This window comes from Gavia stellata, chromosome 2 (assembly GCF_030936135.1).
Source record: "Gavia stellata isolate bGavSte3 chromosome 2, bGavSte3.hap2, whole genome shotgun sequence".
In the NCBI taxonomy this organism is placed as follows: Eukaryota; Metazoa; Chordata; class Aves; order Gaviiformes; family Gaviidae; genus Gavia; species Gavia stellata.
In genome coordinates, this window is record NC_082595.1 from 44,308,935 (window position 1) to 44,326,393 (window position 17,459).

At 46.0% G+C, this 17,459-nt stretch overlaps 1 protein-coding gene across 2 annotated transcripts in view; it reads left to right on the forward strand.

The window, feature by feature from the left end:
* The first annotated feature begins 1,015 nt into the window (after positions 1–1,015).
* Positions 1,016–17,459, forward strand: part of ARID1B (AT-rich interaction domain 1B) — a 338,897-nt gene continuing 322,453 nt past the window's right edge. The window contains exons 1-2 of one of the 2 annotated variants that reach the window (XM_059829664.1): positions 1,196–1,715; positions 1,758–2,554. In XM_059829664.1, coding sequence (XP_059685647.1) covers positions 1,196–1,715; positions 1,758–2,554 — 1,317 coding nt within the window. Of the gene's footprint in view, positions 2,555–17,459 lie in introns of both variants that reach the window. The other variant, XM_059829656.1, reaches the window with a different exon arrangement.

A 17,459-nucleotide genomic window follows, 5' to 3' on the forward strand; every position in this document is an offset into this window, starting at 1 on the left:
GCGTTAGGCGGTCCGGGGCGCCCATCGGGGCTCGCCTCGACCCTTCGCCTCGGAGCAACCCCCGCTTGTGTTCGGCATTGGGCTGCCTCCTCCGCGGAGCCCGGAGGGTGCCCCGCGCCGGCCGCCACCCTCGGCGCGCACACGAGCGGGACCCGACTAGGAGCAGGGGCACCCGAGGGGGCCGCGCCCCCCCAGCCCGCCGCGCTGCTGCCGGCCGCGGGGAGCGGGAGCGGGAGCCGGAGCCGTGCGGAGTCCAGTCCGCGTTTTGCGAGTGCGCGGGAGCGATCGGGGCGGAGGGGGCGATGGCTGCCGGCGCTGGCTCGCTCGCTCGCTCATGCCATGCTGGGCCAGCGCGGCTCCGCCAGACGTGTGTTTACCCATATCCGGGTTAGAGAGGAAAGGAGGAAAAAAAAAAAAAAAAAAGTTTCATTTAAACCTGAACAAAAAACTTTCAACATGAAATCACACAGCAGGAACAGGCACAGACCGTAAGGCGTTCTTACCATTTCTAATCTCAATCACGGACTCGGGGAGGGAAATTTCTGTAATTTGGTGCGTGCGGAGCGGTCCGCAGGGGATACTCTTGGCTCAGTCAAGTCCCTTCCCCGGCCGCTTCGCTTTCTGCCCCTCTCTGCTCCCTCCCCTCACCCCTGCTCGCCCCTCTTTTTGAGGGTAGGGGTTGATTTTTTCTTTTTCAATTTTTTTCCTTTTTTTTTTTTTTTTTAGTTACTATTATTAGTACTAATTTCTCCGGACTCGCAATGTTGCGATGATCATGGCCGCGCAAGTCGCAGCGGCTCCGGCGGGTGCGAACAACAGCAAGGGCAAAGCCCCGAGCCTGCCGGGCGGCCTGGGCCCGGAGCGGGGCCCGGGGGGGGCCGGGGCGGCCGCCGCCGCGGGGGCTCCCGGGCCGGGCCCCGCGCTGGGGGTCGGAGAAGGGAGTCCGGCCGGCGGCAGCAGCAGCGTGAATAATGTAGATCACCATCTCCTCTACCACCACAGCGAGCCGCTGAACATGGCCAATAACGCGGCTCCCGCCGCTGCCGCCGGTAACAACAACAACAACAACGCCAGCGGCGGCGGCGGCTCCTCCTCGGAGCCGGCTCTGAAGGAAGGTGGAAGCTCCTCGGCGTTATCTTCATCTTCTTCGTCTTCTTCCTCCTCCTCCTCCTCCTCCTCCAACCCGGGCTCGGCCATGGAGACGGGGCTGCTCCCCAACCACAAGCTGAAGAGCGTCGGAGGCGATCACCCCGCCGCGCCGCCCCACCACCACCATGCCCACCACCCGCATCACCATGCCCACCACCACCATGCCCACCACCCGCACCACCACCACCATGCACTACAGCAGCAGCTAAATCAATTCCCGCCGCCGCCGCCGCAGCAGCCGCCGCCTCAGCACCATCCCGTGCAGAATAACAACAGCAGCCTCGGCGGCGGCAGCGGCAGCAACAACAACGGCGGTGGCGGTGGCGGCGCTGCTAAGCCCAGTGCAGACATGGAGCAGCAGCAACATGGAGGAAAAGACAGTGTTTTGGGCGCTCAGGCCGAGCCCCCCCAGCAGCCGCAGCAAATGCTGAATAAAGGCGCCGACGAGGAGGAGATGCCCGGCAAGATGGGCGAGCCCATCGGCGGCCGCTACGATCACCCCGGCTTGGGACCCCTGGGCGGACAGCAGCAGCCCCAGCAGCCGCCCCCGAGCGCTGGGAGCGGCGGCGGCGGCCTCGGCGGCGGCGGCGGCGGCGGGAGCGGGGGAGGCGGCGGCGGCCCCTCCGCGGTGGGTGTCTCGGAGTTCAATAGCTATTATGGCAACGCTGCCCCTGCCCCTGCCAGCAGCGCTACGGCGAGCCGCGCCGGGCCTTGCTTTGATCAACATGGCGGACAACAAAGCCCCGGGATGGGGATAATGCACCCCACGGCGGCCCCCAACAGCATGGACCCCCTGCAAAACTCCCACGAAGGTTACCCCAACAGCCAGTACAACCACTACCCGGGCTACGGCCGCGGCCCCGGCGGCGGCGGCGCGGGCGGCGGCGGCGCGGGAGCCGTGGCGGCGGCGGCGGCCGCCGGGGCAGGCGGCGGCGGCGGCGGCGGCTACGGGGGCTCCGCGGCGGGCTACGGGGTGCTGAGCTCCCCGCGGCAGCCGGGCGGCGGCATGATGATGGGCCCCGGCGGCGGGGCCGGCCTCGGCAAGGCTGCTGCCGGCGCGGCGGCGGCGGCCGGCGGCTTCGCGCGGTTCTCCGGGCAGAACCAGCACCCGTCCGGGGCCACCCCTACCTTGAACCAGCTGCTCACGTCCCCCAGCCCCATGATGCGGAGCTACGGCAGCAGCTACCCCGACTACAGCAGCCCCAGCGCCCCGCCGCCGCCGCAGCCCCAGCCCCAGGCAGCGGCGGCCGCCCCGGGAAGCCAGCAGGCAGCGGCGGGCATGGGCATGGGCAAGGACATGGGCGCCCAGTACGGAGCGGCAAACCCGGCCTGGGCAGCGGCACAACAAAGGAATCACCCGGCGATGAGCCCTGGGAACACCGGGCAGGCCATCAGCAGGACCCAGGTAACCCCCCGCGCTCGGTTCATGACGGTTCCCCGCCTCCGTGCCACTCGTGTCGGGGTCTTAGTTGCTTTATAATTCACTTTTTTCCTCCTTCCCAACCCCCTCGTCTTTTTTTTTTATTTATTTTTTTTTTTTTCTTCCTCCGGGCCAGTTCTGCTCCTCGCTGCCTCCGTAGCAAGGGGTGAGCAGCGCACAATGCGCGGCCCCGGTGGGGCTGGAGGCGTCGGAGTGCGGCTTTCGCTGCCGAAATTAGGTTGTTCTCAGACCCAATTAGTATTTTTTCCCTCCACTTCCACACGGCGACGGAGAGACGCAGGGCCCGGAGGACAAGCAGCTCGGGACGGGGGCGGGGGGGGTGGATTTTGTAACCGGAGCGTCGGAGCCGGGGGGCTCCCGGGGGATAACGTCCATTATCTTCCGCGGGGCCTTTTTTCTCTTTCTGCCTCTCTCTTTAACCTGTTATTTTTTCGAACGGAAGGAGTTGCGCCGTTGCACGCTCTTAGCAAATTAGTTTGTCACTGATGGAGTTACCGCAGTGAGATCCACTGAAGGCGGCAGGGCTCCTTTTTCTGTGGGAAGAGCGCGCGTGTGTGCGTCTCTGTGTGTTCGCCTGCCTGTGTGCGCGCCTGTGCCCGCGCCTTCGTCCGCGCGGCGCGGGCCGGGGCGCGTGGGGTGCCTCGGCCCGGTGACCTTAAGGGGACTTGCCTACCAGCAGAAGCGCGCGTGGGTGCGCGCGCGCATAACTACGTTTCTCTCCTCAAACACGCGGAAATCCGAACCGGGGGGAGAAACACCGGAAAAAAAAAAAAAAAAAAAAAAAAGATTAAAAAGAAGGAAAAGTCCTTGGCGTCAGCAGAGGGGCGCGGGCACAGGGCGGGCCGCCACCCCCGCCCGCACCCCCCCTGCCCCGGCCCGGTAACTCCGCCGATCGATCGATCGATCGATCGACGGAGAGGCGCGATGATCGCGGGGCGGCGGGCCGTGGCGCAGCGCCTTTCCGGGGCGGGCGCGGCGGTGCGGTGCGGTGAGCCGAGCCGCCGGGCCGGGAGGCCGGGCCCCGCTGGACGGCCGGGCCCGAGGAGCGGCTGGGTCTCCTCTGCCAGGTTCGGAATTTGAATTGTGGAGGTAAACTGGCTGCAACCGTCTCCAGACAGCTGCCTCCGAGTTGACATCTAATCTGCCATCTGATTGGCTCCCCGCTCGCCATTGGGCACCTCGCGCCGCTGATGTAAATAGAAGTGCTGAGCGGCGCAGTCACAGAAACCCCCGCCACAAATAACACCCGGCAGTCGCGCCGGCGGGGCGAGGTGGCGCGGGCGGGGGAGAGGCGCTCGGGCACGGGCACGGGCACGGCCTCGGCACCGGCACCCGCCGAGCTGGCCACCGGCGCGGTGGAAAGCCAGGGGCACCTCCCCCCCGCCCCGTTGGGTTTGGTTCCGTGGCGTGGTTTTCCTGGGCATCTGTGGTGGTGGTTTTTTTTTTTTTTTTTTTTTTTTTTTTTTTTTTTTTGTTGTTGTTTGTTTTTGGGTTTTTTGTTTTTTTTTTTTAGGTTTTTCATTCTATGCTAATTGGAGGCGGTGGGGGAGTATCTTGTAATAACAGTGCTTGGACGAGGACTCGGGATTTCAAGTAGCGCTCGTGCCTCTAGAAACATTTTGTAATGTTGCAGCTTATGGATATGACGCAAGGGATTAGATTTTTGTATTAAAATAAAAAAGATTTAATCCAAATACTAACTTCATTACATTTCTGTTAGCTTGATACCTAACCTATGCATGCCTCTTAAAAAAATCTTGTCTGCATGTAGTTGCAGTAGGTGAGAAAAGGCTGTGTGTTCTACAAAGAAGGGGAAAAGGAGCCGTTCTGTCAGAGGTTGTGTTTGTTTCATTTCTGCAACGAAGCCAGAGATTCGGGGGAAAATGTGCTTTTGCTTTTGAACGGTGGTTAGAATACTACAAGAAGCATCGGGAGTTGTTGATCTCATTATTTTCTGCACAAGTGTGAGATTAGGCTTGAATTCTCAGTAGGAAAGTGAATTGTGTTAAATGGAGTAGTGCATTAGAATTTTATGCGTTTCTTTTCCCTTCGACAAGATCTTTCTATTAAGAACTGTTAAATCTTTTAATAGCTTTTAACAACGAGGACTGACAGGAACAAATGCAGGTGTATGCTTTCGGGGTCCTCAAACGGCTGGATATTTCCATAAAGTAACGAACAGAACCTGGAGGAAACATCGCTTAATACTGTGAACGGTGTATTAATCCTGAAAAAAAATAATAGAAACCCTGGATGGGCTGGCTGTGTGTGCTTGTCTACTTCCAACAGACCATTCCTGTCATGTTTCTAGTTTTTATTCCATTTCCTTTCTATTTCTTCCAGGGAAATAAAATTTTTTTATGAGTGTTAATTTTACCTTTTGTAATTTGCACTGGTAAAAGGGTCACTGGAAGCCGTAAGGTAATGAGGGCTCATATGCATAACCTTTCATAATTAATTTAAAAATTTTTGCATTGTCTGCTTGCTTTTAAACACAGGTACTTCAGAATTTATGGCTTTAAAAGCTAGGAAAATCATCGTCAGGTAGACATAGTACATATTAGTTCAGAGTGCTGTTTCTTCACGGCAGAAATTGTTTAAAGTATTTTATTTTTATGGGAGGAGTGAGAGTAAATTCATTATGTCCTCAGTATGACCCTTAGAAATACTTCCTTATATTTATGGGTTTACGTCCTTTCTCACAGATTTCTCCCCCCCCCCCCCCCCCCCCCGTAAGAATTAGGATGCAGCTTAGAAACAATAGTCTGGCAAGGGCACAATTTCTTTGATTTTTTTTGCTTAATTATTATTATTTTTTCCTCAAAATAATTGTCATACAGGCAAGTCATCAGTGTTCATTATATTACAGTTTTTCCATCTAACCAGTAAGTGATTGAGATAAGAAATTTTCTTAGATATTAAATTAATATTTTTTAATGCCTAAAATAGATTGTGTCAAATAAAAAATAAATACTTATCGTTAGCTTATAGAACACAATTATTTTTGTACATTGTTTTTTATTTTTAGTTCCCATGTGTCAATCTCCAGGTATGTTACATCATTAAGTAGAGAAATTGATTGCTTTTTGAAAGGGAAAAATGGAATATTCAGTCCAGTGTTTGAACAGAAGACTTCTCTTTATTTTTTTTTAAATAATCTTCTGTGTGTATAATCTATATATGTGTATACACACATTAGAATATACTTACTTGTCATGTGTCTTTGCAAAACAGATGATGATTGGCCCCTGTGCCTATAAGAAACTATTGTGCTGCGAACAGAGAAAAAGAATCGTCAGTAGTCTACAACATCTGAGATACTTGTTCAGGAAATACTTGCCTCAGCATGGGTAGTTTTTGTAATATGCAGAACTGTGGTGTCCCACTCTGAACTGCCTTCTGTGTTTGTCCAGCCTATTAAATTATTTAAGAAAATTTTGCTTCCATTTCATTTAATCGCCTTACCCAATCGTGAGATGAGATACAAGCTTGAAAAAGAGGCCTGTTGTTGCTGAAGAAACACATGTTTTCAAAGCAGATGGATATCGCTCATGCAGATGCATTGATTTGATTGTGGAGGAGTTGTGTGATGCTAGTACAGTACCTTGTCATTCAGTTATTTTGATTATTGATTCATTCCTTGGCAGTGTACAGATATTTCACATCCTGAGGCTCCTTTTATTTTTCACTTCTGGTTTGCACTGCAGTGGCTTAACACATTAGCTGGTCTCCGTGCGTGCGCTTTGTATGCATCTTTCTCCTTTGTCCGTGTGTGTAAGATTTACATACACCTACACACAAAGAGAGAACCTGGATTTTTTCAGGAGTACATGTATATGGCATAAGGTATATTGAAAGTGATAGAAAAAATCTGTCGAGCTGCTCTGAGTTTGTGTGTGTATCAGTCATCTGTTTTGCAGCGCAGAAACTTGAAAAATGCCTGATTCTGCAGCTCTTTTTATGCCAAATACATTGCCCGTATTGGGAGTTCTGGCTAAGCCAGGGCTGCGGAATCATGTCCTGTGCCTGAAGGCCATTAAACAGCTGTTAGTGTGGTGAATAGATTCTTGATGTCTCAATGGGAGAATAAAATATATTTTTCCCTGTGCGTTTCAAATAAACAGTTTAGTATTCACATAGCTTCTATTTAGAAGTAGCAAATAGCAATATTCTCCGTTAGTAGCATCTATATATATATTACGACCGTATATTTGACAACTTTGTGGTTTGGTGTTCAGTTATTGGTTTCTGTAGTAGTGCTTATGCTACATGTTGAACAGCAGGACCCTGTGTACGAGATACAATAAAGAAAGAGAGATGCAAACCTGTCTGCTGTATTACTGCCTCCGTCGTGTAAGGATTCTACAACTAAGAAGTCAGTTACTGTCTTTTTGGCATTCTGATTCAAATCTGTGGGGATGAAAACTAAGGCACTTAATCCATTGCTAATTTTCTAGTTACATATGTAACACGAAATTTTTGGAATTACCAAGCATGGTGTGTTAGGTGATGCTGTTTCACTCTGAAATAGTATCTTAGTTAAAACTCGATGAAATTCCTGCAATGAAAACCAAGTTTTTTGAAATTCTCATTGTTAACGTGAGAATGTCAGTAGTGTTTATCCTCACGTCCCTAAGATAGTACCTGTGTCCTAAGTAGTTACATTTCAGTACTTTTCAAAATGTGCCATTTATCGAGAGGCTTTGAAGATTCTCTGTGGATATGTAAAGTAGTGTTGCCACGCTCACTGTACATGCATGCTCAAGGCTGCTGAATTTCAGTAGCATGTGTTTGTGGTAGGCTAACTTGCTAGAATATATTTTAGAATTGTGATCATTAAGGTACTTGGGAAAAAACTTTTTTCTTCCAATTTTGGGGCTATTTACATAGTGCTAAGTACATGTTTTGGTAGGATTGAATGAGGACTTTAATTAAACTTAAATTAAAAGTATACCTTAGTGGTTTTCAAATTCGTTTTGAAAAGTAGTAATAGAAAAGTGGTACTAAGCAGTGTTGTTTTTGTATTGCTTGGTGCTGAGAGAAGGAAATAAATGTAATACATTAAAATCTTGTGGAGCCAATCGTATTAGAGTAAAATTTACTTTAAAGAAGCCTTACCTGTTAGTAAATCTGAACATTATTTTTAGTAAACCTGAAAGGTTCTGTACATCTGATGTATGTTTTGCCATTCAGATCATAAGGTTGCCTTTCGAATTTTTCTGTTACCCGATCATACCTATTCATGCTCAATTCTACACACGAACGCTGATGTGCTGGCACAGTGTTGCAGTGTTTGGATTGCAGGTGAGCTGGAGGATTTCTGTTGTTGTACTTCCAGTTCTGAGAGTGTGGCATCCAGTGATCCACCAGGAGCGTGTCAGCTCCGGAAGGGCCAAACCCATCCATGGTGGTGTTCCACTGCAGTCGAGGATCCTCAGGGATGAACGTATTGCAAGATACTGATGTCATTTGTGAACAATGCATTTTGGGGACAGTTGGTGGCTAATTTGTACAGGATTACTTTTAACTGACTTTATGTTCTCAGTAACAATGTTCCAAGTACGTTAGATCTTTATGCTATCTTTCTAGTGTGCCTTGCACTGGAGTAGGAGACGATTCTTCCTGTTGTACAGGGTGGGGAAACTGAGGCACATAACATGCTTCAGGCAGGCGTACTTTGGAACGACTGAAAACAGAGGTCTCTTAGAAACAAATAGGGTCTTGGTGCCATAAACTTCAGCTTTGAAAAAATCCAGTCTTACTGTGAACACATTCTGTTGTGGGAGAATTTAAGCTTTACAGGCATCTATTCAGACGACTGAGAAGACAAATGACTGAGCGAAAACGAGGGATTTGTCTGCTGTGTCAATATAGTCACCTTAAACTAAAGGCACTGTCGTCTAAATTCAAGTGTTTCCTTGCACTGTGTTATCATTATGTACTCAATGTCATCTATATAAAGTCACTAGATTTCTCATAGAAATTAAACTCTGAGGAAAATTGAGTTGAACAAGTGCCCAGGAGCTTAGCTGCTGTTGCAGAACTTGCCTTCTGATGAATGTGATGTACAGAGCATAAGTATGTGCTGGGGGGGGGTGCGGGGGTGCATGTACAGGCTTCCTTACCACCCAAACACCAAGTCTGGTTGTTTTATCTGGCAGATAAATTGTCTTCATTTTTAAACTGAACAAATTTAATGCAGAAATGACAATTATTGTGTCTTGTTTAAAGATTGCTTTTCATATGGGAGTTGTTCTTACTGCAAATAAAAAGTACCTTTTAGCAAACTTTGTATTCCCTATGTAGGTAGCTTACTTCATTTGAATGCACCTGCAACTATTTCGAAATGGTATAACCTAAGATCATTATCCTGATGCTATTATAAAAAATGTTTCATTTATGCTTATTAAAACCGATATGAAATCCATGTAAAAGTTTTCAGCGAGTATGATTTAGAAAGGTGTTGATACATCGTGCGTTTATATTCCATGTGTAGTGGAAATGTTCATTTCCTTATAAACTACCAAACCAAGTCGTGAGGCTGCTGAATTTTTGAATGGGTAGAGGCCAATTTGTGGACATAGAACAGAGTTTGATGGTTCTGTAGTGCGTGTAAGGAATTGCTTTCAATAGAGAGCTATCAGTGTTTGATCTACTTGCATATTAGTTCTTGCATTTGAGTCATGGTGGGTTTAGTAACTGTGTCAGAAGGACTGAGCATGTGTAGAAGTATGTAATCTATTTATTAGTTTCCTTTCTCCAATTTCAAGAACTATCAGTTAGTTAATCTTTTGCACCTGAACTTGCCCAGTTGCCAAATGGTGTTCCGTATTTAAGAATTCACTGCTGTGCTCCGTCTTCCCCCTTGCTTTGTAGCCTTCTCAGACTAGAAAAGATACTGAATTTAGGTTTGTGATCTGATAATTGTTTATGAAGATCTCCATCTGAGTGATAGGCCCTCTGACACTTTCATCTGTAGGGCTGTGTTACTGATCTTTCCCCTGCCACCCCCATCAGTCTCTTTCTGACCATTGTGGGGCTGGAGAAGGAATTTTCTGCTAATCTCCCCCCCCCCCCCCCCCCCCCCCATCCCATTAGATGTATGTGGGATTTTTTTTTTTTTGTTACTTCTTTTCTTTAGCATGTTTGCTAAAATAATAATCATGAAAACCTGGAAAACTCTTAATGTATAACACCCCCACCTATTATTATTTTTTTTTTAGGGTGTAGTGTTAGTGGTGTTACTAACAGGGTCTTGTAAGCTTCTACTCTAAACTGTTCCACTCAGGATTTTTTTTTTTCCTTGAGAGCTTTGTTTGGAATTTATTTTAGGTATCTACTTAAAAAAATACATCTTTTGTAGCAGGGGTTTCTGGTGGATGTTAGTAATTTTTTACCTGTGTTAGTTACCAAATGGTTTTGATTCTGACACGTTACTGAATCAATTTATTTGCCCTTTAAAGACCGTGTGGCCAGGTCCACTGTGAAGTTCTGTTGTTGTAGCTACATAGTTAGGTTCAGGGAATTAATTGCATCCTTGACTAATAGCTGTTGTGGCAAACCCCTTTGTGTTTAGCTTACCATGGGGGTGGTAGTGTATCTGCACTGGCAAAATAACAGCCTTTGTAAGTAGCCTCTCCTGAGGGGTTGATAGGTATGGCTGTTGACGATAGAGGTAACTTGCTGAGTTTTTCACAAAGTAGACCGTTCCACAATATGTTTTTGTCACGTTTTAAAAGCACAAAGTGATCTGTGTTACGCAGGAAGGAGAAGGGTTGTCTTGTTGTAGCACAATCCCTGGCACATCTGACTTTCACCGAAGGACCTGAAGTTTGAGCACGGTTGTTTTTTGTTTGTTTGAGTAAAGAAAGAAAATTGGTTCAGAAAATCCCAAAAGGAGAGATCCTGTTTTAAAACATAATTGTAGTCATGTGTGCCATTCCCAGTGTGTACATGGCTTAATTCACAGATTGATTGAAGTGGAATAGTGCTTTCTTTACACAAGCAGTGAATTCACCCATGGTAAGTAAATGATGCGACTTCAGGAAAATGGTATTAGTAGAGGATTGGTGCAGGAATTCTGGATAGCTGGCTGCATGATCTAAAGGTTGCTGGTTTCACTGTTGGATACCTCAGTTTCCCTATGTTAAAATAAGGATAATATTTGCCTTATTTAATTATTTGAGTTTGATGTGCAGTTTTAATTACAGTGTCATGCAGAATAAATAGCCTAAATATTTGTTACGTGTGAAGATGCTCGGTCTGTAGTGTGCCTTCCTCTCTCTATTTGTTTGGATGGGATCTGAGACTAGGTGTTCCCAGCATTGATCGTGTTATTTGGTTAGCTTGTCAGACTTACTTGTTTGTAAGCAAGATGCTGAAACATCAGCTCTGAAAATTCCTTTTGAAAGCACAAGGACAGGATTTGTAGTTCTTAAATTTTATTCTTTTAAAGTTAAAAATAAAGATAAGGAGGTTTGTTTTGACAGCATCAAAGGGATATGCTGGTTTATTTGCAGCCTTTGATTTGGGTGGAATGTATGGAGTTCTGTGGTTTTTTGTGTAGCAATTTATGTTGTGAATATTTTCAATATTCTCTGTTTATATGAAACGGTAGTATTGATGTGTTACTTTCAGACATGGTTTATGGAAACTAATTGTGCTTTTGTGATTTTTTTTTTTTAAATCGGTGTTTCTTAGTTTCTTGAAATTCCCAAGCCAAGAAAAACGAGCATGTTCTTTAGAGCTGTTGCTGTTCTAAGATATTTACAGATGGTCGTAGATAGAGGCTATGTGAAGAAATATTTCTGGAAAAATACAGGTAGGTATGTTTGAGGCTGCTTCAGTTGTGTACCAGCAATAGCAAAATCATTTTAACTTGGCAGTTTTACTTACATCTGAAAGTCCTTCTTGCGTGTAAACAGAAAGGTGGATTTCTGCGGGGCAGGTACCTTCACGGTGCCCTGTGTTCCGCAGGAATGAGAAGTCCCAGGAACGTATCGACAGCGGTTAGCGGGTTGTATGCTGTGTTCCGTAATTTGCTTTAAACTGAAGTTTTGCTTGACTGAGGAATTTCCAGCCCGGAGAAAGGCTGACTGGCGATTGAGGTTTCCCGGGGGAGGCGGGCGGGGCGGGCTGGGTTCTGGGGCCGACTACCGACGTGGTATTTCTAGCGTCTGTAAAAGTTTCACACATGAAGCAAACTAGTTAGCTTGTATAGCGTCACATGATCAAAATATTTTCCCCCTTGCCGCTGCCAGAAGCTATCTGTTGCTTTTCAACAATCTCGCTCGTCGGGCAGCAGGCCAGGGCGTGCGAGGCGGCCCCTTACGTGAGCTGCTCCATTCTTCACCTCCCCGGCTGGAGTGCCCTGACCTTCACATATGTAGATGAGCCATGTGCTCCCTCCATTGAAACGTGCTGCCTCAGGAAGAAAGGGTTGTGGGTTTTTTGGTGGGTTGGTTTTTTTTCCCCCCCCTTTTTATTCCTCGGGGAATTTGACAGCCATTCATCCCTGACCTGGGCAGAGGCAATGCAAGGAAATGGGATTCAAATGGCGTGCGGGCAGCCGCTGCCTGCCGGAGGGAGGGAGAGGGAGGGAGCGTGGTCCCGGAGGCGAGCGGCTGCGGGAGACACCAGTGGAAAGGGAGAGGTTTGGGGAATTCTTTGTTTCGAAGGATAGCTCTTGACTGCGTGCCACTTAACTGCCATTCGAGGAAGGTTTTCCCCTGTGCCACCCTCTGCCTTCACATCTTTGAAACAACGCTATGCGGAGTATTTCTAGCGGTTTTCCTTAAGTGACCCTTTTTTACATTTAAAATTGTGGTTTTGCTAATAAAGAGATACTGTGTTTGTTTGTTTTGTCTGTTATATTTTAGTTTACAAATGTTTTTTCTTTTAAATCCTGAAGTTAACGCGCATCACTTGTGATAGTCCCCCCAACCTGGCACAAAAGTGTTTTTCCTGATAACAGACTGTGGGGGCTACTACTTTAGTGATATTTTTGAGATTTTTGACTTTGTAAAACACCCTTTTGTGGTGGTGTTGAACATGTGGTATGCAAATACAGGGGAAAATAGTGCTACGAAGTATTTGTTGTGGGTTTTTTAAGTATTAAAAACACATTTTGCTTTTCTACTAAACCCCATAACCAGACCTTTTAATGTTTTGATATAAATAGCAATTACACTAACTGAGATCCAACCACAATGAAAAAAACCTACTTAAAATAATTCAGAAGAAAAGTTCCCAACTTAATTGAGCTCTTCCTTTAAAGAGGTGGGGCTGACTGGGCAGCATCCGTAGCAAACTGCCTTGCGTTAGAAAGCAGTTTTCTTGCAGTGCTCAACATGTTGGCGTAGTTGCCAGCATTTAAAATGAAAGATTTTTCCAAGAATTAGCTAGGGATCTGAGGGCTACCACAGTCTAAGAGTTTTATGCGGGAATGCCGGTGACAATTGGAATGTTTTCTGGATGAATTGAGACCCTCAAAAAGTTTTAGGTTTAGGTACACAGGTTGGTTGTCTCATTTATTGGGGTAGCATTTAGGGATTTGGTTGTTCACGAGGAGCTTGCCAAATGTGGCACTTCGTGAACAAGCAGCTGAGAGGGATTGCCTGCCCCAGGAAGACTTTGCATAGCCTCCCATTCCTCCTTTTAGTTCTTCACAGCTCATTTTAATAGTAGTAATAATAACACTCTTTGTTAGGAGGAGTGTCGGGGAAGGCCTGAGTGAGCAGTTACTTTGCTAGAGAGTGGCTGGCAGAATGGTGGATTCATTCCTCTACTTTTTGTGGAGATACTAACACTAGTATGTGTTGGCTCTGTTGTGGGATATGGTTGCTCAAGGCTTTTCCTCTGCATTTTCTCCTGCAGGGAGTGAGAGATTTATTTGTGGAGTATTTGCTTCTGTCTCGCTTCTTTCCTTCCCAAAGTTATAATACTTTCTTTTATCCGAATGCCGTCATCTTTTTTGCTCCTTTCTCTTGTGGTACTTCTTTTTCCTCTTTAAATCTTATCTCCAAATTCCTATCTTTCTCACTTTCCAAATCATGAGAGTGATGGAAAAGCCATCCTTATTGTCTTCTGTCATTTTACAGTTGCGCAGGAGTAGTGTGACAGCGTATCCAGGAGCACTTTTGAGTGACTCTGGTACCCATCCCTCCCTCTGACTTGCATTTGTTCCTCTCTGTCCTCCAAGGAATCTGTGCACCAAAGTTGTTGGGGAAAGCGTGACAGCAGGGAAAGTGCCTTCGCTAGCCAGCTTCCTCTGTAGACTCTTCTAGTGACCAGAGGTCAAGCTGCATTTAAAAAAAAAAAAAAAAAAGCCACCAAAAAACCAAACAAACAAACAAGCAAGCCCCCAAATCCTGGCAAGACTTTGCAGTGTAATAGGAGGAAATCATACATGTAGTTACCGGTGGGTGATGGTGCCTTTTTTTTTTTCAGGTTCCTCTAATGCTGATCCTCTAAGTAATAGCAGACTTAGAGAAAAGAAGAGAAAAGAGGGAAGCAAACAAAGGAGACAAAACCAAACTGGAATGTGAATGCTGTTGTGCAGTTTCTTTACTTTTTACCTGGCATGACAGCTGTAATTAAAAAATCTCTCTTTCTACATTTGCCCAAAAGATATTTCAAAAGATGTCAGCATGAAAATTGAAGTGTGGTGTTGCTGTGTATGTGGAAAGTGTAGAAAAGACAGGAACTGAGGAGGGGAAATACTTTGTGTGTAATTGTCTATATTAAGTAGTGAATGTGATGTGCTAGATGCAGTCCATGCAATTTTATAGTACCTGATATTTCATTTCATAGATTCCTTTTCCTTTAAATTCTCCTCAGAAGATTGGGGGTGTAGAGAGAACCAAGCTGCCAGCTATGGTTATTTGTTATTCCACTGTGTCATATTTTCTTTGGGGGAATGTAGCTTGTTCAGATGATGAATGAAGCCTGTTTAAAAAGTTAGTTAAGGTTGCATTGTTCCAGGAAAATACCTTAGGAATTCAAAGACGAACAAAGGCGAATTTCTTCTTTCATGGTAGTCTCCAAATTCTGTTGCTTTGCCTCTAAGAAGACCTCTGGTTTTTTGCAACAATTCTTGTTCCTTAAGAAAATCTCAGATTTACCTGTGAGAGTTACTTGTCTTTTAGGTTTGAAAAAGCTGAGCCTTACTTACGCTGTTTGTTCTTTCTCTCTGTTCCTGCTTTTTAACATTCAGTTTACATTTTTTCTTTGCTTGGGGTTGATGTCTTCCTTGACGAGATTGGAGGAAGAAGGTAGGTGCTTTTTGTTGAAGGCTGCAGCTGGTCATGACATCATAACAAAAGGTTCAAATAATTACAATTTCTGATGACACTTTTACTTTCTTGAAGTCCTTGAACTCACATATGGTTGTCTGTCCTACTCGAGCAAGTTGTCTCAGCCAGGGTGCTAGGAATACCTAGAAATGTTTTTCCTCTCCAGAAGTGGGGTTACATAGCCTATCTTAGGCCAAAAGAGACCATGAACATGACTTTTTTTTTATTCTTAGTTTTTTCCCAAACGTTTATCTGATCCTGAGCATTCAGTAGCATGTTTTGTCTATCACTTTTAGATTAATGATTGGGAATAAGCAGGGAATAGTTTTTAAAATAGAGTTCATTCTTTAGACATTCATCAGAAGATCCAAGCAGGTATTCCTCAAAAAGGCAGCTTTTTATTCGTCTTGGCTTTTGAGGATCGGGACTGAAACAAAGAGCAAATTAGCAGGAGAAAGGTTGCAAGACATAAATGTATAGGAAAATACATATTGAACTAAATGTTCATGTGCCTTTTGTGTAGATATGAAGCCAGAATTCTTTGGGGAAAACTGAAGTCGAAAACCTAATTTGCTTACCTCTGCGTTTTTCCATAGCCTTTTGTTACACTCCTTGGGCACTCCTTTAGTGAGCTTTGTGTTGCTAAAAGATCTTACACCAAAGGGTGAGTCTAATGGTCGTCTGAAGCTGATGTAAGACTTGACTTCTGCTGAAAAGACCAGTCCCACCTTTTTATCAGCTCCTTCCCTTGTGTTGTAAGGTGAGTCGCATCAGCTCGCTGATTTGTCTGAAAACTAATCCTGCCAAACAAAACCTGTGAGTGGTTAGCTTTCAGCCAGATCATTGAGCTGATCTGACATGCAGCACAATATTTCCGGCACAGTGGTAAGGCAAGGGAGAGTGTGGCGAGTTCAGCTGAGGGTGGGGGTCAGGGCAGGACAGCCCCTTTTGGTGGTGGTACCGGCTTGTATTAGCTTAAACTCATCATAAGACTGTATCTTGAGTGTAAAATTACTCCGTAAATAATGACAGATGCTTAATTTCTCAGTGTTTCTCTGGAGCAGGTAATCATTGTTATCCCCCTCTTAAAAAGGAAAGAGGCTGAGAGAGTAAAATTTTTAGGTTTTTTTTCTGCCAAGATGATGATTATACAGAACGCGCTGATTGCAGTGGCCAAGTAAGCCATCAGTATCTCTGAAATACTATATTTTAAGGGTGGGACTCATCTAACCCTATATATTGTAGGCATTTATACCTGATCTTTTCATGTGGGCTTTGCTTTTCTTTGGTGTAAAGAAATAGTCAATTCTTGGTGTGAATCGTCTCATCCTAAAGTAGACATGTAATGCAGGTCTAATGAATCATGCTCCTAAAGTTAGGTGTTTTCCCCCTTGCTCTAAAGAAAGTCTAAGCCGATAAGCTCAGGTGTTGATGTCAAAGGGCAGGTGAAATTAATTCCTTCCACCATTTATAGCGTTTTCAAATCATACAGGCAAATAACTCCAGACTTCTGTTTGGAGTTCTGGACTAACCTTCCTCGCATTATCTTGCTAACCCATTAGAACTAATGGTTTTAATACATATTCCCTGTTAAGCTTGATACATTTCTTTTTGTTGTCCTTTTTTATAATACGTATTCAGAGTTTTTCCTGCTGTTGCTTTTCTTTTGATATGTTAAATTTTTGCGTGTAAGAACTGTCAGTGTTTCTTTTCAAGAGTATTTGCAGACACAGGCGTGCTGGCAAGTTGGAAAATACTGGGGTGAGTTTCCAGATCAGTTGACCTTAACGCTTAGGTACGCAATTTCCGTACAGAGATGCAAGCTTTTGATTTGGAAATAGGGCGGCGGTTTTGTTGCGGAGGTGCTGCTTCACAGTCCATTGAAGACTCTTGGCCCGTTGCTGGCACTTCAGCTGCCGTGGAGCGGGCGCCTCTGGGAAGGGGCTGCCATGGTGGTCCTGCTTGCCCAGCGCCGGTGCTTCCTGCGGCTCGGCAGCCCTCCCGCTGGTCGCTCCGCTGGGCCTGCCTGTGAGGCATCGTGCCGGGCAGAAAACCTGACCAGCACTTTGGCAGGGCTGAGGGGCCGTGCGGGGCATGGGGAGGAAGGAAGGGGAAGGAAGGAAGCCCAGTCGAGGGATCTCTGCCACCAAGGGAGCTGGTGTCTGTGGGAGCAGACGAGGAGTGTTAGGGGTGCTACAGACGTTTTCCAAAACCGAGGTGACGAAACCTGATGCAATGCATTTTGCAAAAGGGATTGACCTACGTATGCTGCAAAATGGTTACTCTAATCCTTAATTATCTCTAGGGTCACTTAACCTTCCTTAGTAGAGTGTTTAAAATGCCCAAACTGAAGTATTATTGCTATTAATAATTTCGCTGACATCTTTGTGGCAGGGTGTCAGTGCTTTCCACGTTCCGGAGGCTGGCATAACCGGTATTTCTCTTTGCTCCCTTTTTAAGGGATCTTTCTCACAAAACAGTGACGATTTCGTTGACTTAAGCTTGGGTTTCTGAGCTCAGTGTCCTCTGAAAAGTTGCTTGTTTTCAAAAGATTCTGAAGTATCTTTTGTAGTTTT